The sequence below is a fragment of the Bos taurus genome, chromosome 22, assembly GCF_002263795.3.
Source record: "Bos taurus isolate L1 Dominette 01449 registration number 42190680 breed Hereford chromosome 22, ARS-UCD2.0, whole genome shotgun sequence".
NCBI classification, from domain to species: Eukaryota; Metazoa; Chordata; class Mammalia; order Artiodactyla; family Bovidae; genus Bos; species Bos taurus.
The window spans coordinates 47,323,831-47,350,806 of NC_037349.1; the positions used below are offsets into that span (position 1 = coordinate 47,323,831).

The 26,976-nt window shown below is 44.1% G+C and overlaps 1 protein-coding gene across 12 annotated transcripts in view; it reads right to left on the minus strand.

Moving 5' to 3' along the window:
• The window catches only part of CACNA1D (calcium voltage-gated channel subunit alpha1 D), a 370,601-nt gene that overhangs the window by 185,496 nt on the left and 158,129 nt on the right, over positions 1-26,976 (minus strand). For all 12 annotated transcript variants that reach the window (XM_010817680.3, XM_059879485.1, XM_059879486.1 and 9 more), the window contains exon 4: positions 4,145-4,284. In XM_010817680.3, the coding sequence (XP_010815982.1) occupies positions 4,145-4,284 (140 nt within the window). The remainder of the gene's footprint in view (positions 1-4,144; positions 4,285-26,976) is intronic.

Below are 26,976 nucleotides of genomic sequence, written 5' to 3' on the forward strand. Positions count from 1 at the left end.
GTCCGTCTCTTTGTGACCCCATGGACTATAGCCTGCCAGCCTTCTCTGTCCATGGAATTTCCCCAGAAAGAATACTGTAGTGGGTTGCCATTTCCTTCACCAGGGGATCAAACTCCCACAATGGCAAGCAGATTTTTTTTTTTTAACCACTGAGTCACCTGGGAAGCCTCTTCTCTCCTTTCACTTTCAAATTATTTGTCTTTGTAAATTAGGTTTCTTATAGAATTGAGTGTTTTTCCATCCTAACACCAAATACATGTATAAAATCTGATAACCTCTGGATTTTAAATAAGGGTATAGCTGGGTTTAAATCTATCATCTTGTTATTTGCTCTCTACTTGCTCTATCCACCAAACTTTTCTTTCCTGCTTATTGAAAAAAGAATTAAATGAGCTTTTCAAGAATTCCATTTAATCTCTAATACAAACTTATCAACTATACCTCTTTATTTTTTGAGTGTCTCTTCTAGATCCAGTGTCAGCACAAGTTTTCTGTGGAGTGCCAGAGAGCAACTATTTTAGGATTTGCAGGCCACAGGGTCTCTGTGACAACTAGTCAACTTTTCCATCCTAACACCAAATAGCCATAAACATGAGTGAGTGTGACTGTCTTCCAATAAAACTTAATCTGTTAAAGCAGACAGCCAAATACTTTGTCAATGTAGGAGGTGAAAAAGGCAGTAAATGTCTTTTTTGTCTATGAGCTGAAGCTTGCTGGTCTATGCTCTATGGTTTACCATAAACTCTTTAACTTCTCATTGTCTACCTTCAAATAATTCTACCAAGTGTACAAGCACTTTTCTATGCTATATGGATATTTCCTTGGGTCTATCCTTCATGCTATTTTTATATTTTACTTTCATAGATGCTATAAACCCCACAATCCACTGCTATTATTTTTGCTTTAAACAATCAATTGCTACAAAGAAACTTTAAAATGAGGAAAGAATGTTTTCATATTCATACATGCATTTACCCTTTCTGGCATTCTTCATTCCTTTTGTATGGATTTGTATTTCTTACTAATGTCTTTCATCAGTGTGAAGAAATTCCTTTGTATTTCTTAAGGTGCAGGTCTCCTGGTGGCAAATTCTCAGCTGTGGTTTGTCTGAAAAGTTTTCTTTCTTACTTCAATTTTTTAAGGTATCTTCACTGAATAAGAATCCGAGGTGGACCTTTTCCTCTAGAACTCTAAAAATTTCTGTTGTCTTCTGGATTGCATAGTTGTTGACAAGAGGTCTACAATGACTTTTTCTCTACTTTTAAGATTTCTCCTTATCTTTGGTCTTGAGCAATTTGATTATGATCATGATATGCCTCGACGCAGCTTTCTTCGTCTTCACTTTGGGCTTTGTTGACCTTCTTGGATTTGTGAGTCTAAGTTTTTCATCACGTTTAGAAAATATGGACTATTTCTTCAAATATTTTTGTCTCCCCTCTATCTTCTATCTTCTGGGACTCCAAGTATATGAATAATAGATTATGTCAGACGGTAAAGCGTGTGTTTACAATGTGGGAGACCGGGGTTCGACCCCTGGGTCAGGAAGATTCCCTAGAGAAGGAAATGGCAACCCACTCCAGTACTCTTGCCTAGAAAATCCCATGGATGGAGGAGCCTGGTGTCCGTGGGGTCACAAAGAGTCGGGCACGACTGAGCGACTTCACTTCACTTCACCCCACAGGTCACTAAGGTGGTATTCCTTTATTTTCCATCATTATTTTTGTGTGTTACTGCTATGTCTTCAAATTACTTGATTATTCTATTGAGTCTACTCTGCTGTTACATCAATCCAGGGAATTTTTCGTTTCAGATATATTTTCCAGCTCTCAAAGTTCCATTTGGTTCTGTTTTACATTGTCCCATCTTTTCTCACTGTGGTCATATATTCCTTTTAAGTATATAAACATGTTTATAATAGTTTGTAAAGGCTTGTAAAGTAATTCTCCACTAATTCCATCCTGTCTGTCATTTCTAGGTCTGCCTCTATTAATGGAATTTCCCACTAGTTATGGATCACATTTCTTCAAAGTCTAGAAATATTTGACTGGATGCTGAACACTTTATCTGGATTTTGTTGTCTTCCTTTAAAGAGTGTTGAGTTTGGCTTTGGCGGGCATTTAAGTTACTTGAAAGTCAGTCTGCTCCTTTTCAGGCTTTTTTTCAAATACTATTAGCAGGGGTTTCAGGTAGTTTTTACAGTAGTACAGGAGTTGTGAAAACTGTTTTGTAAGGGGCCAGACAGTAAATATTTTAGGCTTTCTGGACCTAAACCGCATAACTCAACTATGTAAACAAATGCTTGTGACTGTGTTACAATAAAACTTTATTTACAAACATTGGTAGCAGGTTGAATTCGGCCCACTGATCACAGTTTGCCAACACTCACTCAAGAGTTAGTTTAGCTGTACTATTGATGGCCCTTCTGGGGTTTCTACTGACAGTCCAGGGTGTTCAACAAGGTCTTTCCACTCTGGTTGGTTATAACTTGAACAAATCCCAGACCTATATGAACCCTAGTTATTAGTCAGCTGTAGCCCCCAGCTCTTCCTTTTTCCCTAGTAGTATTCTTTGCCTGGACTTATGGACTATCATCCCATGTACGTGTAGCTTAGGCTTCAGCCAAACCTCAAGAGGGCCCCAAGGCATATTTATGGACCTCTTTCTCTGAATAGGTCCCTCGCTGCTCCCATACCATGCCTCTCCAATTTTAGCCATCTCAACCTTCCTAAACTCTCGTCTCTGTCTCTGCAACTCAATGAGATCGCCACTCTCTGCTTGATTCCCTCCCTGTCTTTGTGCTGTATGATAGTCGGAAAAGTGCCTCCAGATGGAAAGTTGATTGCAGGGTGGGACAAAAGAAATGGAGCTAAGATGAACAGACGGTCCAGAGTCAGGAGAGTTACACCAAGATTATTCCAGAACCGAGAGGCCTGTAAGGCTCCTGCTTGCCATTCTTTGTTAGAGTTCACCAAATACAGGAAGGTGTGATACATATCAACTGCCTGTTCATTTCAGTTGCACTATCTTTGCCATAATGCCTTAGGGTCCAGTGTACTAGGGTGGCTTTTGCAAAAGTTAGTATTTTTTTCCATAAGTCTAATAATACTGTTGGGCTACCATTTTGGATCCCACTCTATCTTCCTAGATTTGAAAGAAGAGGCTCAAAATTTATCCCACTCTCCAAATATCCAGCACTATTAGTCTCCCATGAAAAAGTAAAGGATTCATGATAAATAATAATCCAAAAGAAAAAATCACCCTGCTCAACTGCAAAAAGCATTTGAATGAAGTTATGGAGATGAAAACAGAAAGCCCATTTAATAATTTCTCTCTATGGGAATACATACCATTTTAGGAACAACCCATCTTACAGCTAGGCAACTAAGACTGAGTGAAGGGATAGATCTTATTTTCCTGTGTAGGTATTTGGTCCAAAGACCCAGCATTCCTCTGACACTGATTCATTTCTCTCTTGCTGGAAACATTTCCAGGTGTTGAAGGACCAAACTAACACAGGCCACTGGTTTTTAACATTCTCCTTTAACTCAAACTGTTGGTGTCTTCTTCCTGTGACAGGATGCGGGGATAGTGTCTGCTTCTCTGCATTTTCTGGCTTATTTCACTTCATGCCGGATATCTGACATTTTTCAAGCTCTTGTTTTGTTACTTGAAATGGGATAGTAGTGTGCCAAATCTTTTCCCCAAGGCAGCAGAAAAAAATTAATAGCTTTGCTCAAGGGATGTTAAATAGCAGAGTATCTCACTGCTATGAAGGATTTATTACTGCTTTATTTTGGTTTTTTAACTTAACAGGGTGTTAAGTATAAGAGCTCTACACATTGGACTCAAATCACCAGCAGAGCTGGCCTATTTGTAAAGGCCCAAGGCCTTGTAAGAAGAACCCTCTCACATCACTAGCTGAGCTTGAACTTCCTTCCTTAACACGTTCCTCAAAGAGGGAGTAACAGCAATGAGAGAATTTCAAATTGGTCTCTGGCATCGCCAGGCTTCAAAGAACTCCTGACAGGTTCTGGCTACAATCACCAGCATAAAGCATCAAGCCTGTGCCCTTAAAATACTGTTTTCTGTTACTCCCCACCTTCCATGTTCCAAAAAAACACTTCCCCAAATAAAAGGGACTTACCCTACTATGACTATAACAAAATCCAGTAAATTCCATCCATTCCTAACATAAGCATTAGGATGTAGCAATAATCCATATGCTATAATCTTCAAAAATGTTTCGACTGTAAAAATAATCAGGAAGGCATATTCTACTTTTTCCTGTGAAGAGAAACAAAGAAACAAAACAAAAAATTGGGGGTGGGGGAGAAGAAGAAAAAGAAATAGGGGTTAGAATCAGTGTCTCAGAAATACTAGCATTTAACTCCAAGCCAAGTTTTATTATGAGAAATGAACAATTAACACTACACCTGGAGCAAGAAGCCATTTTAAATTCTAACACTGACTGTCTCATAAGCAACTACGTGTAAAGCACTTTTCATCCTGGACTGCACGCTCGCTCCTTGCCACCTGCCTTGATGTGTGCATGGTGACCCTGCCTAGGACATAACCGCGTGTTTGTTATTTCTGCACATTTGCAAAACGCAGCATGTTTTCCTCCTAAGCTCGCCCAATCAGGCCCCCAGGAAAGCCCAAGGGTGCTACAAAGAGTCCCTCGGGGCTTTGAACAGAATGTCCTTGGGAAGAAAGGAAGATGTGTCTGCTTTGACCCTCTCTTCCTCTTGGGTTTCCACCTTGACTTCTAGGTCAGGATCGGCTTTGTCACTGAGCAGCAAGATGACCTCAGCAAGCCCCTCCTGTCCTCTGGACCTGCATTTCCTCACCTGCACAGTAAGGGTGTGGGAGGAGGGGATTCAGGATGGCAAGCCCATGGCCACCTTATTGGTGTGCCACCTCTCCCAGCTGACAGTGCTGATGGGTAACCACACACATTCCCAGGGAGCCTGGGCTCAGTCCTGGAATGCCCGTAACAGACTCAGTAGCCACTTTCATCTTACTGCCACAGATCTCTGAGATGCCACCCTCATGCTATGGGAATCTCAGAATCTTTCTGATTCCAACTTACGTAATTCCAAGAATTGTAGAAAATGCATCTAACAGCAAGTCTCAAAATGTTAGTTCTTTCCTCTTTTACTAAGGTTTTCTTTGTATGGCTTGGGTTTCAAAAGAAATATGGACTGTTGAGATGTATGAGGTCAATTTTACAAGAGGTATGTGCTGGCAAAAAGCTACTTAAAGAACAACTAAGTGAAAAATCCTAATTAAAACTCTTTTACATGGACCATAAAGTCCTCTGCTAATATTAATTCTCTGTGAGCCCTGAGGAAAGCTACCAATGCCTCAGGAAAACAGAAGTCATGGAATTCACTTATTAAGATGCCTAGTGCAAGAGGGCAAATAAATTTGACTCAGGAAATACTTAGTGAGCACCTCTTCTCCACGATGGGCCCCACTCCAGGAGCCAAGATAAGAAAAACATCATCACAGTGTTCCTATCTTTGAAACGTTTAGTCCAGTGCAGGAGGTAAGGGTTTCAGATGTGATACACAGAAGATATTGCAGGAGAGGGAACTGACAAAGAACAGTTCTGCACCTTGATAAGCAGTTCTGCCCTCTGATAAGGCCAAAGGGTTAGACCCTTTCTCCCCTGCTGAAACTGAAGCTCCAATACTTTGGTCACCTGATGCAAACAGCCGACTCATTAGAAAAGACACTGATGCTGGGAAAGACTGAAGACAGAAGGAGAAGGGGATGACAGAGGATGAAATGGTTGGATGGCATCACCAACTCAATGGACATGAGCTTGAGCAAGCTCCAGGAGATAGTGAAGGATAGGGAAGCCTGGCATGCTGCAGTCCACAGGGTTGCAGAGTCAGACACAACTGAGCGACTAAACAACCACCACTCCTGCAAGGACTTGCTTTGCTCCACAGAAGCAATGTTTTGTCTAGGCCACCCTGGGCTCTAGCTGCCACCAGAGTACTACCCCTCCATCGCAGACGAGTCCCAGATGGGACTTCCCTGAGTTTTGCCACTGCATTCTTCCTGTTTACCAGCAGGGAACTGTCCAACCCTGGAGGTACCCCAGCCTTTATCCCCGTTCTCCACTCCCCAGTGGTCATGCTGAAAAGCCAGTTCATCAGTTCTTCCCTTCAGGTCCGTGTCATTCCTCACATGCCCTCAAGAGCACCACTTGATCCTCAGAACACCATCCGAGTGGTCTAATAAATTCCTTTGTGGTGAAAGTTAGCCCTAGTCCATGTGTTTTCAATTTTAAAAGTCTTGCTCATCCCCAGCCCCCACATTCATGCTTCCTCCAGATCGCCCAATAGGTCCTCTCTCGGTCTGGCTCATCCCGTGTACCCCACACCACCCTTCACCAGGCTGCAAGACCTTCTTGGACCATGACCTACTCCCTCTGCACAGCAGCCACACCCTCCAGGCTGGGGTGAGCAGCTGAAATCTCCCAGAGCAACAGCATGTGTGCCACTTTGTCCCCCAGGCAGACCTCCAAGGACTCCTCTGTTTACTCTCTGGAGTCCCTGTGAGCCTCGTGAGAGCAAGGGCTCATTTTCCCATTCACCGCCACATCCCCAGCTGGTGAGCTCCCACGGGGTATACACTCAGGCCACTGTGGATGTTCTGAAGAACAGCGACCGACGTCACTACTGACTGCAGAGGAGAGATTTGGGAAGGCTTTGATGAGGTAGTGACCCTAACTTAGAGACCTAAAAGGAGAAGATTTAACCAGAAGCAAAACTCTCTGAATAAACCAATCTGCTGCCCTCAAATTGGACCCTGGCCACCAAAGGTAGACCGTCAGGATGTTTTTGAGAGTTAGTTAGAATTGTAAGGGAACAAGATAAGCAGGAAACAGCATGTCGATTTTACAATTCTTCTTCCCTTTTTATCCTTTCTGCTTTATTTACTGGGCCAAACAGAAAGAAAAAAAAAGGCTTTTGCTCCCATCAATATTCAGAGCAGTAACGTCTCTACGTCAACACAGCACTATACTTTAGAGCAGACAAACAAGACAGGGAACAGAGAGTACACTACACCTACCAAACACAGCTTGTTTTCCCTCTGCAGCTTTTACTTATAAGTAATTTTGCCACAATAATACAAGGGCTATTTGTGAAACTGAATTGTTTAGGGTTCTTTTATCCCTCTCTCATCCTCCCCTCTCTCCTTTTTGAAGATTTTTGGCTTCTCTTTCCAAAATCCTCCGCACATTACTTGATGGAATTGATTATATGAAATGTAACCTTGCTTTAATGCAGTTCTTTACTACAGAGATTCTACCATGATGCCAGTTGACCAATCACAGCCTGAAGAGCATGGCAGACCAATCTGCCTAGAAGCCAGGTCATCCTGGCCCCCAATCCTGCTGTTCAAAAGGACTCTTAGGAAACAAATACCCTTCTACGTTAAGCAAATGCAGTGTTAAAGAAAAATCTTGCAAAACAACAATCCTTAGAAGGGGAGGTAATTACTTCACGAGAGGATTGCTCACTTGAGAAAAGAATGCTGGTTAGTGATTTGAAAGGAAGCCACCAGAAAAGGCCAGGTTCTTTACCAGATAGGGTGAGAACACGCACCTGGGTGAAGGACAGTGAGAGGCTGCACAGAGGAGACACGCAGCCAGAGTCCTAGGTGGGTGGGAGCACAAGGAAGCCACCACAGTAAGGATGAAGGAATGCAGAGACTGAAGAGAGGCAAGCGAGCCCTCCAGAGATGAACATGAAGTGAGGTGGCCCCTGGGCAGGGGCTGTATCTTAAAAGCCCTATGCTATGCTATGCTATGCTATGCTAAGTCGCTTCAGTCGTGTCCGACTCTGTGCGACCCCATAGACAGCAGCCCATCAGGCTCCGTCATCCCTGGGATTCTCCAGGCAAGAATACTGGAGTGGGTTGCCATTTCCTTCTCCAGTGCATGAAAAGAGAAAAGTGAAACTGAAGTCGCTCAGTCGTGTCTGACTCTTAGTGACCCCATGGACTGCAGCCTACCAGGCTCCTCCGTCCATGGGATTTTCCAGGCAAGAGTACTGGAGTGGGGTGCCATTGCCTTCTCCACTTAAAAGCCCTACTCCAGGCCAAACAAGAAGAGTACATAATTCTTGTACCCCAATTTCCCTGCATTTGCCAGGCACACCCACCCAGACACCAGCAGGGATCCACCTCACTAACAGGGGATCCTGGATGAGCAGGGCCAGCCAAACCATCTTTTAAGAAAGCAGAAAGCACCAAGTCTTCACCAGAGACCACTCTGTTATGTGAATGAAAGTCCCCTATGAGACCCAAGTCACTAGAGAAATGAAAGCTGAACATCTAATTCTGAAACCTGATTTACCTTCTTTCAACAGTGAGGTTTCACCAAGCAGGAAAGGCTCTAAAGCAAGAGTCTCTAAACCAGTTAACCCCATACAGAGCCTTGAGAAACAGAAACTCAACTAGCAGGGAACAGTTGATGCCAGGATCCTTACCTGTACTTGGAGGTCAGCTGTCCTATTTTCAAGGATCCCTTTACTAGCACTGTGATACAAACATTCATCCATCATGAATCTCTCTCTCCATTCATGCATCCCTGAGCACCTGTGTCTCCCTCAGAAAGCCTGGTCCCTACCCTCACAGAAGTCCCCACCTGCTGTCAAAAGATCAACAGAGGCTTCGTGAGCCAGGTAAGGCTTATCTCTTTGCTTTGCTCATCACCCCTAAGGCTCAAGTCTTTGCAGAGGTCTCCTGGCATACACCCTGGCAGTAAAAGACACAGAGTCTCCCCATTCACACACACATCCCTTCTGGGTCCTCCACCTGGGCTCCTTATAGGCAGAGATCATTTCTAACTGTCTTTGTAATCCCAGCATCCAGCACCATACCAGTCTCTGATGGCTCAGATGGTAAAGAATCTTCCTGTAATGCAGAAGACCCAGGTTTGACCCCTGGGTCAAGAAGATCCCCTGGAGAAGGAAATGGCAACCCACTTCAGTATTCTTGCCTGGAGAATTCCATGGACAGACGAGCCTGGTGGGTTACAGTCCATGCAGTCACAAAAAATCAGAAATGACTGAGCAACTAACATTTTCACTTTCCAACACCATACAGGGCACACATAAAGTACTCATGGGTCCCAATAGGAGGTAGAAAAGAAAAAAAAAAAAAGACAAGGCATTAAGCAACAAGGCCAGACTGAAAGGGGGCTATAAAAACATGAGAACTTAGGATTCTCGCATATGTACCAAAAAGCAAAACAAGCAGGACAGGAATCTTTCTAAATTACCAAAAACCCTTCCTAGAACAAGCCTGGGCTCAACAGTCAGACTGTAGAGAACAGCTGATCCCAGCGTCTCCCAGGTCCTTCCTTTCAATGCCAGCTGGAGCCCCTGTGAACACCCTTACCTTCCACCCTTCTGTCCCTTCCAGCCTCCTCACTCCTCTCCTGCAAGAGCATCCACTGCACGTCACGGGCTGACCTGCTCCCTTCCACTATGCTCCCAAGTTCATGCTTTCCCTTCTCCACACCTCGGTCCATTCTGCTTCACCCACCTTGTGTGCTAGCCCTACCCCTACAGGTGTCAACGCCCATCTCTGGTGAGCACACAACCCTGACCCGGGACTGACACAAGCCCAGCACGGAGCTGTGGAGAGAACACAGGGCCTGGAGTTGCATCTGTATTCTGCTAGCCCCACTTAGGCTCGACTCACTCAGGTCCACATCCTGTTCTTCACCACAGGATGCCTCCCTCCAGCCTCACCCAATTCCTGCCTTTACATCATGCTAAGTTCCATCTGTCCTTCAAAGCTCAGCTTAAATGACACTTTCTCAGCAAAACCTCTGCTGACCTCCCAGACAAAATTCAGGCCCACTGGTATATGCTGGCAAAGCTCACCATATTTCTGCACAGCACTCTTCACAACGGAAAATTTAAATTAAAAAAAAAAACTACCTCTTTGATACTTGTCTATTCCAATAAATGATAATTTCTTATAAAATCAGGGACCATTTCTATTTCATACATCACTGTATTTCCAAGTCTGTCACAAAAACAGATACTCGATATTTATAAATGAGGAGATAAATGGGCAAAATGAGAGGTTCTGACCAAACATTAGTCAACGGCCTTTCCTGCTAAGATGTTCCGTAATTTTTTTAGTCGGCTCAGGCTGCCGTAACAAAATACCATCGGCCGGCTGGCTTAAATAACAGAGGCTTATTTCTCAGTCTGGAGGCTGAGAAGTCCAACATCAAGGTGTCAGTTGATCTGGTGTCTGGTGAGAACACTTTTTCTGGCTTGTGGAAGGCTGGCTTCTCATGCTGTCCTCATCTGGCCTTTCCTTGGTAGAAATGTACACATAGAGAGTTCACCCTTCCTCCTCTTCTCAGGGCACTAATCCCATCATGAGGGCCCCATCCTCAAGACCTAATCTAACCCTAATCACTCCCCAAAGGCCCCACCCTCAAACACCACCCTATTAGGGTTGAGTTTTGAACACATCAACATGTGGGGATACAGACATCCCACCCATAACAATACTACAGGCCCTGTCCCAGGAAAACACCCATGACTAAACACCCAGGAAGAACCTTACAGCTTCCACTCTGTACCATGACCTCCCAGCCTCGTAGGAGAGAGGAGCACCCACAAAGGCAAATCGGTCAAGGGCGATGAGAGGTCCAGGGCTGCAGGAGCACAGGTGTGAGGGGAGGGGCAACCAAAGGAACCAAGGGACACATGGACCTGGGGTGGTTCTGAGGCCTGGCTTCCATTTCTCATCTGTAAAACAAGAAGTCTGAATGATGACGTCTTCCAGCCGGGAAACTACAACTCTTGATGACATGAGCAGCAGTGTCCAGACTCAGGCTTCAGAAGGAGGCCACTTCAGAAGGAGGGCCCAGGGATGCTGGGGAGGATGACCAACCAGGAGCAGCAAGATCCAGGAGAAGCTGCTGCCTTGTCAGGTGAACAGGTCACCTGAGGTCACTGAGAGACCCTCACACCTGCTGCCTCACATTCCAGGAGGTGCTCTCAGCAATGTGTCACCTGAGACACATTTAGCCACTCGTACAGGGTTTCTATGTGTGATTCAACCTCCTGTAAACTCTGCTGGAGACCACGGCAGGGGGGACAGCAGATGGCCTCCCCTCAGAGAACTAGCATGTAAACAGAGGTGAGGCTTTCCTCTGCGAGTGTGAACGAAGTCTTAGACGGCTGCCAGTGGGTAGCTGGGCGCCAGACTTATGTTAAGAGACTGGCTGGAATAGTCAGTGTGCCTTCCTTCTTCTTCACCTTTGGTTTAAAAGTACACATTGAAGAGCACACGCGACTGAGTCCATTTCTTGTGCCTCTCAGCTGAGTCATCTGCCCCCCTGCCTCTCAGTTTCCTCATCTATAAAACCGGGACACTCATCCTTCCCACCCAGGTGACAGTGAAAACCAAATTAAGTGAAGTCTGAAAGAGCCCTGCGAATGGTCAGACACTCGCCATCAGAGGCCTCTGGCAACAGGACAGGGAGAGGCCACACTTCAAGGCTCTGGAAGTAGAATCCCAACAGGAGGATCAGGAGATGGGACAGAAAGCTTACAGGACCGATGCCAGCCAAGTGACCACCCAGGCTGGGCAGGGCCACTGCACAGGATGTCATCCAGAAGGTACCTGAGATGACAAATGGAGGTGGCCAGTGAGTGCCCTGGCTGACTGCTCCATGGAGACCAAACTCAAAGACATCTGATTGGTGGGAAGAAGTCAGATGAAGCTGACAGGGCCCTTTCTCTTGTGGCCTCCCCACTCACTGGCGGTACAGAGGCTGCAGGAGCTAAAGCAAGCCACTGGCAGGGGGTGGCTCCTTACGGTTCTTGTTACCTAGCAAAACTCACAGGGTAACAGCTTCCTGACTGTCCTCTGAGAATTGCTTCTTCCCTACTTTCAGCCCAGGGGCCTCAGGGGTGGCCTGTGACCCAGGTTAGTAGCCCAGGGATAGGCACGTGACCCAATGCCCACCAACCAGGTCCAGTCAGAACTAATCCTGGGTTTCACTCAGCCGCTAGGCCAGACGTTCTGCCACTGGCTCTACTGAGCTCTTTGAGGCTACAAGCCTGGAGTTGCCAGGAGAACATAAAGATGAAAAGCCAACACCAAGGGAAGTCGAGGCTAAAGATGAGGAGAGGGAGTCAAACGGAAAGACAGAGGCAAGCGCCCGGCTCTGATGACACCATATGAGTCCCTGGATCAAGCTGAACCTGGAACCTGAAGCCAAACTTCTCTCCAGACTTTGGGCTTTTCAGTTACAAAAGCCAATAAACTGAGCCAGTTTAGGCTGGGTTTTGGGTCAGTTGCTAACTAAAGTCCTAGGTAAATATCAGGGGCCTACAGAATCACTCTGCTTCTCTGAAAGTTAAAGAATCTAAAGAGACTCTTCAGCAGCTCCTCACTTCTCAAGAGATTCAACTCCTTGGATGACTCCCTTTGGCCCACAGGCTTAGGAATGGTTCTCTAGGCTTAGGACCCAAAAGCCCTGCAAGCAGCTGCCTCTAGGAATTCACTGAGACTCAGTTTTCCTGACTTCATTCTTCCATCTCATTCATGTTGTTGTCCTCAACCCTACGTGGTTTCTGGGACTCTATACACTCCTGTAAACTTGATGCCTCAGACTTGCCTTGCCTCCCATTCCACTCGTCCTGGGACCCCTTGGTAGCAGGTAGGTACATTCTATGGTTTGCAGCCATTCACTTTCTCACCCAGCTTCACCACAAAGGCACTGCCCAGATCTGCCCCATCTTGGCTGGCAGTTCAGGAACCCTATTTCAGTTTAACTCAACCATATTCACTGGGTGTCTATTCCATACCAGACGTGGTCCTGAGCACTGGAGATCAGTGGTAACTAAGACACTGTCCATGTCCTAAAGGAGAACAGCAGATGTATATGTAAATGTTTATAGACACAGCAGACAATGATCACAGCTAAAGTAGAGCACTGGGAATATCCTGTAGGGAGATATGGATTGGAACAACTAATTGTGTCTGGAGCATTTGGGAAAGCTTCTTGAAAAGCAGAGGACTGTATCACGTCTCCATTCCTCCATCTGGCATCCCCAAGGACCTCTACACAATCTGTCTATGCTATACATACCAACGACCACCTGATGCGTTACCCCACCAGACAAAGGGCCTCCATCCCACCCGACTCCGCCTCCTCCTCCACGACTCCCTCTGCTCCAGTGCGTCAGCTCCCAGAACACCCTGCATACACGTCACACTCATTGGAACTTCTGGTCTCTGCTGCTCCTCTCCATCACTGAAAGCACTTCTTTCTACTGATCTAAAGCCTACTCCACCCTTTCAGGAAAGACTGAGGAGTTTCATTTCCTTTGAGTGCTCTTCTGCTCCTGCTTTCATAAGCATGATGCACTTATCGAGGAAGACAAATGACCCCCAGGTACATACTGCCTCTGCTCCCCAGGCACCCCTGCAGCAGACACTCCTCACCAGTCTCCAGTCGGCAGCCCCCCACTGTCCCCTAACACAGCTGCACACGCTGCCCAATTGGGCATCACCCCTGGAATGGAGTGGGCATGTGAGTCAAAACTCTTTGCCACCTCAGAGTTAAACGTTGCACCATTTGCATTTAATCATCAAAGTAAATCGTAACAACAAATGCTTGAGTACTAACTACCCATGAGGCCGTGAAAGGGGCAGAGAGGGGCAACGTGCTGCCCTGCTTTCCAGACTTCCTGCTCTAAGTTGGGAAGGTGAACCTATGAGGCGTTGTCTTGTATTATCTGAAGATTGTTAGGACCTTGAAGACAAGAACCACTGCATCTACATCATATGCAACAGAGAAATGTGAGCTTAGCTTCAAAAAATACCATAACGGCATCATCCACCAAAAAAGAAAAAAGAATAGCCCAATGCTGCATTTCTGAGCCCCCAGGCTGAGACCTTGTCTCACCGTCAGGGAGCCCCACCAGTAGTTCTGACACCCAGACCCAGATCTATTCGCCTCTTCTGGGTGGAATTACAGAGCTCGGCTTTCTTCCTTAACTGTGTCAGGCCTTTACATCCTCTTCTGACAGCTCAGGTCAATGTAAATGGCAGTGAGATTACGTGCCCTACATGGGGCTGATCAAAGTAGCTCACTGCCTCCCTGGGATCTAATGGGCCCAGGTCATGCGAAAACTGCCAAACCCCATCATTTTAGAAATGAAGTCTTTTCTTAGCATTGCTTCTTTTGCCTGACATGAATCAAATGCTCCAACTTGTCCATCTCCTTGGCTGAAAAGAAATGAGCAAACATTTCAAAATGGCAGGAACAGAATAAGTTTAAAACCAAACATCTTCATTTTGACACGAAGACAGCCATTCCTTTTTCCCATTAACAGAACTAAGAAAAACCTTTCACATCTGCCTACGGTTAAATTTTCTGACATCTGAATTCTGGGTATAAACTCATTTCATGCCCTTGATGCTCACTTGTATGCCTGTAAACACACTATGTTGCACACCTGGACACAGCACTTGAAAGAGAGAAACATGTTCCAATCTCTTACCTCAGGGGACTCTCCAACCTATGGAGTAAGACAGGCAAAGAAGGGATTATTATTATAATCATGTGTGAGGGTCACAGTGAACAGCAACTACAGAGAGCAGTAACCATGCCCCTTGGTTTGCAGACACCTGACTGCACCTGCCTGGGGGGGAAGCACACCTCCCCACTGGTCCCGTGCCCATCAAAGCTAGCCTGGGCTTTCATGGAGCTCCACCAGGACCTCAGCCTTGGGTCATCCAGGCAACCTGGACAGAGAAATCTGAGGTGGCACCCTATGGATGGAGCAGCCGACTGTAATAGTGCTGGTACCTGCTGGGCAGTGCTATCCCCATTTAAGAATATTTGCAATCATGTGTCCAAATGTACTGTGACCTAGTCCAGTGGCAGCAAAGAGCCTGGGGACAAGTTCCAGATCCACCACTTATTGGCTATGTGGACCCAAGCAAGTGTCTTTACTCCTCTTTTGTCACTGCTTCTTCATAAAATGAGAATATGAAGGCTAGGTTTGTCGCTGAGCATGAATGAGGCAACACAGGTAAAACACAGGTTTTGTGTGGACTGCACACGCCTAGACACTAGCTCACTTGAGTGCTGCCTCTATCTTACACACTGCCCTGGCCTGGCTGCGCCCCAGGAACAGCACGGGACGTGGCGTGAAGCCCATGCTAACTACTCACCACACAGGCACTAGGACAAGGGCCCAGCTCGCTGCCCACCCGCAGTGCAGGCATCTCCTTCTGGCGGGAGCTGGCCCAGGGTCAGCACTGCCTCCACTCCCAGGGAGACAGACACCCCTCTGCAACAGCTCCCACACCTCCTGGACCACCCAGCAAAGTCTGCCTATGGCACATCACAGAACGGAGCACTCAGGAGGCGAAACACCTGCTCCCAGACTCCGTGTCACCCCCTTCTTCCCCTGCACAGCAAAGGAGCAGGTCCCTGCGGGTTGGCGGTGGGGATGAGGAGGGTGCGGGCAGGAGGAACAGGAGCCATTCAGTTCACCATGTGCTTTTCTCTACCACTCCTTTGGGATGAACAACCCTCACTGGTGGTACACTTTTTTCCCAGGGATTGTATGACATCATAGGAATATAGATCATTTCTTTCTGAATAAATTCATGAATCAAAGTTTAAAAATACATAAACTGCAGAGTCTATAACTGAGATAAAACATGTGATACCTTTACTCAGAAGATTAATAACTCCATGCCTATAATCTATCATTGTTTTAGTATTAGAAAGTAAAATTAATTTAAGAGACATTGGATGGCTTAAAAACCAGGAAGCACCTAATTGTGGTCCTGAGGTAGAATCAATACCCAAGGCAGTGACTAAGCAGAACTAAGTGTCTGCAGACCCACTCGAGCTGGGAGCACCCCTCATATTGATCTGGCCCTTCAGTCAGACCTCCCCCTCACCTGTCACTTAACACTTCCCAGAAGCAGGGGGAGGGGAGGGCTCTCCCACCAACCGCCAAGCTCAGAACCCACACGGGCTTTCTAGGAGTAATTCCACTCCCAGGAAAACCAGGGGCTCCAGAAGCAGTCACTAGAGGGGATTCTGCTTGGTCAGGTGGCTAGGTCTAGTCACTAATTGCTACTGATCTTTTTAAGGTAAAATTTTATGTAGGTCTGTCTCATTCCAAAAAAGAATTCTAGGCAGCAAGAATATAAAAATTTGAAGTAAGAAAGGGAATGCTAAATGACTGTTTCAAAGAAGAAGGAGATCTACAGACAGGGCAAGGAAGGATGCCCATCATACATTAGTACAGGAGTAACACAAATAACATGACAGCCTTGGTGTCTGAAAAGACCTCTTAACAAGCCAGTCTGCAGCAGAGATACCGGAAAGCGAAAAGGCTTGCCTCTGAGAGCAAGATCATGGTGGACTGTCTCTACTTTTGCGTATGTCTGATCTGTGTTTTTCTCATTGAGCATCTTTATAATCAGCTGAAAGTCAAAATATTTAGGACAAAGGCATAAGACAAGAGATAAAAATGAACAAGAAAGAGAAAGTAAAATGAAGCAGGAGTAAGAGCTTAATGAAGACGCATACGATGAAGTCATTTGCATTACTGTCCCTGTGAGATTCCTAACAGCTACTATGGAAGAGAAGCAGACCAGTGACACAAGTTTCCTTATCTTTTTGAATGAAATTGCTTCGCAGAACATAGAAGTATTTCTCCAGAGGATTTTCACGGAGAGAAGAATCAGCTGAAAATGTGAACTAAACACGGATTATGGGGGACATAAGAGAAATGGCCGCAACTAGATTAATTTTTGCCTGCCTTCATGGAATTTATACTGTAACGGAGAAGACATTTTAAATGGAATACATCTGAAATTAATTTTGTGGTTTACATCCAGAAATTTTTGAAAAAAATGAAATAAAACAGAAGGGAAATTATTAGACTGCATAGCAAATACCAGAACTTATTAGTATATTTGCATCAAACATGTCTCAGATAATATATACATAAATGTAAGATGTATATACTTTTGTTGGCAAAAGTTTTAAAAATTGAAAAACATAGCTCTGAAAGCCAGTAATCTGCATCTACCAGTGGACACCAGTGGGTAAAAATAACCACTCACTTTTGCTTGCTCATATACTCTTTCCACCGCCAGACACACATACATCCACAAAACTCTTCAAGTTAAAAGGTACTGAAAAAAATCCCTGTGTACAGAGCCAAACACCCACGAATCAAACCAAACAGTAAAACAGAATCAACCCAGAAAGCAATGGGAATGGAGGTACATGTCCTAGGTCTGTTTCACAAAGAAGAACTGAATCTCCACTTAAGGAAACAGCGACTCAGGCCAAGGTTGGGCAGTGAGTTCCCTGCCTGTCCTAGGCGACCAAGTGAGGCCATCCTGGGAGTCAGCCAACTCTAGCGCTACCTGGAGAAGAAGGAATGGAGATTGGGTAAGACCAAGACAGGAATTTTTATGGGAAGAAAGATTATGCAGGTTTGGAGACTTCCCTGGTGGTCCAGATGGTAAGACTTCAAGCACCCAATGCAGGGGGCCCAGGTTCAATCCCTGGTCTGGGAATTAGATCCCACATGTCACAACTAAGATGGGCTCAGCCAAATAAATTAAAAAAAAAAAAAATATGCAGGCTTGCAGAGGACCACAGAAGGGAGGATGGGATGGGGAAGGCTTTGAACCACAGATCCAGAAGGCACTCCAGAGCCCCAAGAACACTGTGCTCTCATAGATGGAGAAACTGAAACTCAGAGAAGGAAGGGCAGCACCAGCACACGGAGCACCTGAGGCAGGAAAAGCAGCAGTGGACGCCTGGGCGCTGGACATGGGAAGGAGGGAAGGTCCTAGCAGACCCGATCTACCTCACAGCCTGCCCACCTGCCCTGATCCACCTCGAGTACAAGTGAGGAAGAGCTTGTAAAATGTGACCAGAACAGAGAGTGAACCGACACCCCCAGTGGGCCCCAAGTGGGACCGCAGGTCAGAGAAGTAGGGTAGGGAGCATGCGGACATCTGAAGACCTGGGCCACGGTCCCCACCCAAGGCGGGCTCATAGGCCAACCAGAGTCAGGGGGCTTCCCGCTGTCAGGCACACACACCCCTTAGGTGGCAGCAGAGCAGGGGTGTCTGCAATTCACATGGGAGGGGGGACACCAGGGAGAAATGGGGCCTGTCTTCTCTGGCTGCTTTATGGGAAAGGTGGGTGGCTAGGGTAAAAGGCTCTCTGAGCTGGGCCGGCTCTACAGAGCCTGAGGCTGTTCTTTTGAAGCATGGTTTCATGTCTTCATTCATTGGATGAGGTGAAGTCTTTCCTCAGTTTTCTTAAGACTGCAGTGATCTACCAAAAGAACACTCTTTTAAGGAAGTACAAAACTGAAGATAATGAAGAATGAATCCAAACCCTGGTTCTGCTGGACAAGATGTATGGTCCAAGAGAAAGACCTCAAATGGTCAAGCAGCAGCTTCCTCATCCTCTCAGCGGTGCCACCACCACGACCCGGGGGAGCTAAGGATTAATAACGATGGTGGAAACGCCTGGTACACGTTCTGCACTCAGTGAGGGGCTGCTGTCACCGTGCAGCCGTGCTGTGAAGGAGCTGTGATGCTCCCAGAAGGGCCTCCACAAGCATCTCCGCAATCAAGGGTGGGGTTGTGGGAATGTGAGAAGCCACCCTACTCCTGCCACTGCACACGCCGCAGAGCTGAGGCTCAAGTAGCCACACCAAGCGTTACACCCCAACCCCAATGTTTTTACCCTGTGAAAATAGTAGAAATATTACTAGAAAATAGTATTGTAGGGTTGGCAAACACAGGAAGGAGCCTAAATAAACAAGCGCCTTGAAATCAAAATCACTACAAGTCCTGTTTGGCTACAACTACAAAACCTACATCCATCCTGTTAATTCAGGCATAGGCAGATGCCTTTTTAATGGTTTCATAATCACTCAGATCAATCATCATTTTAATAATGATTAGTGTTGGAAAAGGCAACAGGCTTAATCACAACTGCCTCAATTCAAAATTCATTAACACTCTGTGACCGACTGAAATCATTACACTTGAGCTCGCGATACTTCATAATGTATCTCCTAAAAGAACTGTCGAGCTGCTTAATTTCTATACTCTGTATTTTGAAGCTGCCTTTACATGACAATATAGTTCACTATCCACAGTCACTTCCCAATGAATTAGTGTTCAGGCAAACTCCCATCATTAGGATGACTTGGAGACCTATGAGCAGATGATCAATCCCCTGAAAGCTTCAACAACTAAATAGATGCTATTTGCTAAAATATCTAGGTTCATTATTTATAAAACATCCTAGTGAGTTAGGATAAAATGGGGCAAACAAATACAGGTTTTTCTTTAATTACAGTAGTGTTGGTGAATCAGACCTGAAATGTCTGGAAACTACCACTTTCTAAAACTTGTGATTCTGCACAAATGCCAAACTTAAAAAAAAAAAATCCAAATCCAGAATAGTTCAACTGTGACATCCAGTCGTACATTTTTTCACAGCCCAGACATATATAAGCACAGAAAAAGGCAAAGATATGAGAGAAGACTACCCCTCACTACAGTCAGTAAAAGGTGAACAGGTGGGTCCCCAAAATCAAGTGTCCTGTAACACCCCTGTAAGGCCTACACTCTACCAGTCTGCTCCCGACTTTTAAGCAACCAGACACCCCTCAAGCCAGGATAAGGAAAACTGGTAGAATGAGCAGTGGTACGCTGAATAGCGTGGTGAATTTTAGAGTCAGAGAGCCTGAATTCAAAGTTGCTACTGGGTCCAGAGATATAACCTGGGACAAGCACTTCAGCCTTTTGAGCCTTGGTTTCCTAATTGGCGATAGCCCTGTCAAGAAAATAAACAGACTCAAGTGCAACACCCAGTGCAAAGCATGCACACAATAAATGCTTATTATTATGCCGGGAATTGAGGAGAAGTTCAGGTCTTGACCTTTTTTCTAATACAGCAAAAATCCTCTAAATTGATTTGCATTTAACCAGCTGGTCAGATGAACTGACATTCATTGCTTCTTCTGGGTAAAAGATAATGACTAAAGTCCATGCCACATGGAACCCATGTGGCTCCCAAGGTAATTTACAGAAAATGTATACATTTTTGTCCTCAACACTTGTGTTGTATGCCTACCAAGAATGGGTTATGACTCCCCATTATTCCCCAAGTTTAATATCAGGTGGACGTGTCCTGTAACTATCTAATTTAATTGCATGCTGCAAAATAACTGCAGATGGAAACTGCAGCCATGAAATTTAAAGACGCTTGCTCCTTGGAAGAAAAGCTATGACCAATCTAGACAGCATATTAAAAAGCAGAGACATAACTCAGCCATGAAATTTAAAGACGCTTGCTCCTTGGAAGAAAAGCTATGACCAATCTAGACAGCATATTAAAAAGCAGAGACATAACTTTGCTGACAAAGGTCTGTCTACTCAAAGCTATGGTTTTTCCAGTAGTCATGTATGGATGTGAGAGATGGACCATAAAGAAAGCTGAGCGCCAAAGAATTGATGCTTTTGAACTGTGGTGTTGGAGAAGACTCTTAAGAGTGCCTAGGACTGCAAGGAGATCAAACCAATCAATCCTAAAGGAAATCAGTCCTGAATATTCATTAGAAGGACTGATGCTGAAGTTGAAACTCCAATACTCTGGCTACCTGACACAAAGAATTGACTCCTTGGAAAAGACCCTGATGGTGGGAAAGAGTGAAGGCGGGAGGAGAAGGCGATGACAGAGGATGAGTTGATTGGATGGCATCATGGACTCAAAGGACATGAGTCTGAGGAAGCTCTGGGAGTTGGTGATGGACAGAGAAATCCAGAATGCTACAGTCTGCTACTGCTGCTGCTGTAGTCTATGGGGTCTCAAAGAGTCGGACATGATTGAGTGACTGAATTGAAATGAAATGATGAAACACAAGTGCAAAAAGAATCATCGCTTCTACAAAAACTCAGCTGAATCACCTGGAAGTACCACATAAAGAACGCTGCTCAAGGATTTGTTGAGTTGGATACGGGTATCGAAATGACAGCAAGCGACAAGGGAAAACAATACACTTTTAGAATTGCTCCCTGTTTTCTTCTCATGTATCTTTACGTTATTTTTCTTCCTTTTTTTCTTATAAATCTCACTGTTTACTCCCCCTGCATATTTCTACCTTCAAATTAGCCTTTTGCGGTGCTGTGACGTTTTCCTCTTTGTTTTTCTTGTCTAAAAAAAAATTCATTTAAATATTTTTTTTTTGTCTCTTTTTCACCCTTTTTTCTGGATGAGTTTTTTTATTTTTATTTTTTTATATATTCAACTGCTTTTCATATAGTTCTTTACAAGCTATACCTATTCCTGAATATATATAAATCTTTTTCACATACATCTATTTATCTTTGCTTTTCTATTTTTTTTCTTTTTTCCACCCATCCTTTTATCTTTTCACTATCTTCTTTTTTTCTCTCTTTTTTCTCCTCCCTTTTTTTCTTCACTCTTTTTTCAGTAAGTTGACTTGTTGAGCTCTCCTTGCTGTATTCCCCAGCTGGCACACTGCTCGTGCTCAGTTTTTCAGATTGAGCATTAGCTAGCTCTGCTTTTAATTGGTCGATATCACTTTTCGTTTCCCTTTTTCACCAAGTCAATCTCTTGTACTCTTTTCTTCAGAAATCTTTGGTTATAACTGTATGTGTGAAAGTGTGTGTACATGTCCCATTATATCTGTAATTACCTGCATGATCTACTTGATCTCCTCCCACTAGAACACAGGCACAAGTCACCTCTAACAAGAAATCAACACAAACCAGTCAACCAACCTTTCCCTCCAAGGGAAAAAACCAAAAGGAAGAAGGAATACAACCCTAAAGCCTGGGAAAAGGAGACATCAAGTGGACAAGCTAGAGAAAAAAAAATGATGAAAAGAGAAATACAGCACAAATGAAGGAACAAGGTAGAAATTCACAAGACCAGATAGAGGAAATAAGCAATCAACCTGAAAAACAATTCATAATAATGATAGTAAAGATGCTGTGAAGACTTGAAAACAGAATGGAGAAAATGCAAGAAACACTGAACACAGTTAACACAACCAACAAGCACATAAAAGAAATAAAGAATAAGTAAAGAGAGATGAATAACACAATTACTGAAATTAAAAATACTCTAGAAGGAACCAATAGCAGAATAGCTAAGGCAGAGGAACAGATAAGTGAGCTGGAAAATAGAATGGTGGAAATACTGCTGAAGAGCAGAATAAAGGGAAAAGAATGAAAAGACAGAAGGAAAGCATCAGAGACCTTTCAGTTCATTTCAGTCACTCAGTCATGTCCGACTCTTTACAACCCCATAGACAGTAGCATGCCAGGCTTCTCTGTCCATCACCAACTCCCAGAGCTTCCTCAAACTCATGTTCTTTGAGTCCGTGATGCCATCCAACCAACTCAAACTCTGTCATCCCCTTCTCCTCCCATGTTCAATCTTTCCCACTATCAGGGTCTTTTCCAGGGAGTCAGCTCCTTGCATCAAGTGGCCAGAGTATTGGAGTTTCAGCTTCAGCATCAGTCCTTCTAATGAATATTCAGGACTGATTACCTTTAGGATGGACTGGTTGGATCTCCTTGCAGTCCTAGGGACTCTCAAGAGTCTTCTCCAACACGACAGTTCAAAAGCATCAATTCTTTGGCGCTCAGCTTTCTTTATGGTCCAACTCTCACATCCATACATGACCACTGGAAAAACCATAGCTTTGGGCAGACAGACCTTTGTTGGCAAAGTAATGTCTCTGCTTTTTAATATGCTGTCTACCTTGGTCATAACTTTCCTTCCAAGGCTCTTTTAATTTCATGACTGCAGTCACCATCTGCAGTCATTTTGGAGCCCCCCAAAATAAAGTCTCTCACTGTTTCCATTGTTTCCCTATCTAACTTTCCATGAAGTGATGGGACCAGCATATTAAAAAGCAGAGGCATTACTTTGTCAACAAAGGTCCGTCTAGTCAAGGCTATGGTTTTTCCCGTGGTCATGTATGGATGTGAGAGTTGGACTATAAAGAAAGCTGAGCCCCGAAGAATTGATGCTTTTGAACTGTGGTGTTGGAGAAGACTCTTGAGAGTCCCTTGGACTGCAAGGAGATCCAACCAGTCCATCCTAAAGGAGATCAGTCCTGGGTGTTGGAAGGACTGATGTTGAAGCTGAAACTCCAATACTTTGGCCACCTCATGTGAAGAGCTGACTCATTTGAAAAGACCCTGATGCTGGGAAAGATTGAGGGCAGGAGCAGAAGGGGATGACAGAGGATGAGATGGTTGGATGGCATCACCGACTCAATGGACATGAGTCTGAGTGAACTCCGGGAGTTGGTGATAGACAGGGAGGCCTGGCGTGCTGTGGTTCATGGGGTCGCAAAGAGTCAGACATGACTGAGCAACTGAACTGAAGTGACAACAGCAATAGGTCAACAGGCTTTCTGCTTTATTCCTAGCGGGAGAGTAAAAGGCCTCTTCCCTGTCATGGAATTAAACCTCTCTCATCATTTCAGAGTCCAATTGGTCCAGTTTACGTTACCTGGCACGATTAGCAGTTGTCTCTTGCAGGGATTAAACCTAGGATTGGGAAGGATTGACTTAGATCTCTTGGAACCCATTCTTGGCTGCTAAGTTGCTTCAGTCGTGTCCGACTCTGTGCAACCCCATAGACGGCAGCCCACCAGGCTCCACTGTCCCTGGGATTCTCCAGGCAAGAACACTGGAGTGGGTTGCCATGATGGGACCAGATGCCATGATCTTCATTTTTTGAATGTTGAGTTTTAAGCCAACTATTTGACTCTCCTCTTTCACTTTCATCAAGAGGCTCTTTAGTTCTTCTTCACTTTCTGCCATAAGGGTGGTGTCATCTGCATGTCTGAGGTTATTGATACTTCTCCCAGCAATCTTGATTCCAGCTTGTGCTTCATCCAGCCTGGCATTTTGCACGATGTACTCTGCATATAAGCTAAATAAGCAGGGTGACAATATACAGCCCTGACGTACTGCTTTCCCAATTTGGAACCAGTCTGTTGTTCCACGTCCGGTTCTAACTGTTTCTTCTTCACTTGCATATAGATTTCTCAAGAGGCAGGTAAGGTGGTCTGGTATCCCCATCTCTTGAAGAATTTTCCACAGTTTGTTTTGATCCACACAGTCAAAGGCTTTGGCATAGTCAATAAAGCAGAAGTAGATGTTTTTCTGGAACTCTCTTGCGTTTTGAATGATCCAGTGGATGTTGGAAATTTTATCTCTGGTTCCTCTGCCTTTTCTAAAACCAGCTTGAACATCTGGAAGTTCATGGTACATATACTGTTGAAGTCTGGCTTGGAGAATTTTGAGCATTACTTTACTAGCGTGTGAGATGAGTGCAATTGTGCGATAGTTTGAGCATTCTTTGGCATTGCCTTACTTTGGAATTGGAATGAAAACTGATCTTTTCCAGTCCTGCGGCCACTGCTGAGTTTTCCAAATTTGCTGGCATATTGAGTGAAGCATTTTCATAGCATCATCTTTCAGGATTTGAAATCGCTCAGCTGGAATTGTATCACCTTCACTAGCTTTGTTCGTAGTGATGCTTCCTAAGGCCTACTTGACTTCACATTTCAGGATGTCTGGCTCTAGGTGAGTGACCACACCATCGTGATTATCTGGGTCATGAAGATCTTTTTTGTACAGTTCTTCTGTATATTCTTGCCACCTCTTCTTAATATCTTCTTCTGCTTCTGTTAGGTACATACCGTTTCTGTCCTTTATTGTGCCCATCTTTACATAAAACGTTCCCTTGGTATCTCTAATTTTTTTTAAAGAGATCTCTAGTCTTTGCCATTCTATTGTTTTCCTCTGTTTCTTTGAATTGATCTCTGAGGAAGGCTTTCTTATCAAAGACCTTTGAGACAACGTTAAACACACAACATTCAAGTTACGGGGTTCCCAGAGGAAGAAGAAAAAAAACAAAGGCACTGAGAAAATTTTTGAAGAAATTATAGTTGAAAACTTCCTCAACATGGAAAAGGAAATAGTCAATCAAGTCCAACAAGCACAGAGAATCCGTTTCAGGATAATCCCAAGGAGAAACACATGGAGACACATATTAATCAAGCTAACAGAGATTAATCACAAAGAAGGAATACTAAAAACAGCAGGGGAAAAGTAACAAGTAACATACAAGGGAAACCCATAAGATTAACTGCGGATCTTTCAGCAGAAACTCTAGAGGTCAGAAGGGAAAGGCAGGGTATATTTAAAATACTGAAAGAGAAAAATCTACAACCAAGATTACTAACCCAGCAAAGATCTCATTCAAAATTGATGGAGAAATCAAAAGCTTTACAGACAAGCAGAAGTTAAGAGAATTAGCACCACCAAAGCAGCCTTGCAACAAATACTAAAGGGACTTAGATCGCAAATAAACACAAGAGAAAAGAAAGAGCTACAAAGACAAACCCAAAACAATCAAGAAAATGCCAATAGAAACATATGTATCAATAATTATCTTAAATGTAAGCAGATTAAATGCATCAACCAAAGATAGATTAAATGGATACAAAAACCACACCCATATATATGCTGCCTACAGGAGGCCCACTTCAGACCCAGAGACACAGACAGACTGAGAGTAAAAGGATAGGAAAAGACATTCCATGTGAATGGAAAGCAAAAGAAAGCCGCAGTGGCAATCCTTATTTCAGACAAAATAGACCTTAAAATAAAGAACACTGTAAGAGACAAAGAAGGACACTACACAATGATCAAGGGATCAATCCAAGAAGATGACATAACAATTGTAAATATTTATGCACCCAACATGGGAGCACCTCAATACATAATGCAAACACTAACAGGCGTAAGAGGGGAAATCGACAGTAACACAATAATAGTAGTGGACTCTAACACCCCACTTACACCAACGGACAGAGCATCGAAACAGAGAATCTATAAGGAAACACAAAACTTAAGTGACGCATTAGACCAAATGCACGTAACTGATATCTTCAGGGTTTTCCACCCACATGCCGAATAATACACTTTCTTCTCAAGTGTACGTGGAACATTCTCCAGGATAGACCACATCCTGGGCAAAGTAATCAAGCCTCAGTAAATTTAAGAAAATTGAAATCATATCAGGTATCTTCTCTGACCACAATGCTATCAGAATAGATATCAACTACAGGAAAAAAAAAAAGCAAAAAACACAAACTCGTGGAGATTAAACAATACATTACGAAATAAAAAGAGGTTACAGAAGAAATAAAAAGGAAAATCAACAAATTCCTAGAAACAAATGACAATGAAAACACAATGCCCCAAAATCTATGGGATTCAGCAAAAGCAATTCTAAAAGGGAAGTTTATAGCAATACAATCATACCTCAAGAAATAAGAAAAGCATTGAAGAGACAACCTAACTCTATATCTAAAGCAGTGAGGGGAGGGGGGGAAGCCCCAAAGTCAGCAAAAGGAATGAAATCATAAAGATCAGAGCAGAAATACATGAAAAAGAAATGAAGGAAACAAGACCAAAGATTAATAAAACTAAAAGCTGGTTCTTTGAGAAAATAAACAAAACTGACAAACCACTACCCAGACTCATCAAGAAAGAAAGGGATAAAAATCAACAAAATTAGAAATGAAAAAGGAGAGGTTACAATAGGCAACACAGAAATACAAAGGTTCATAAGAGAATATTATAAGCAACTGTATGCTAATAAAATGGACAACCTAGAGGAAATGAACAGATTCATAGAAAAGTTCAACCTCCCAAGATTGAACCAGGAAATAGAAATAGAAATTATGAACAACCCAATTACAAACACTGAAATCGAGAATGTGATCAAAAATCTCCCAAAAAGCAAAGACCAGGGCCAGATGGCTTCACAGGGGAATTCTA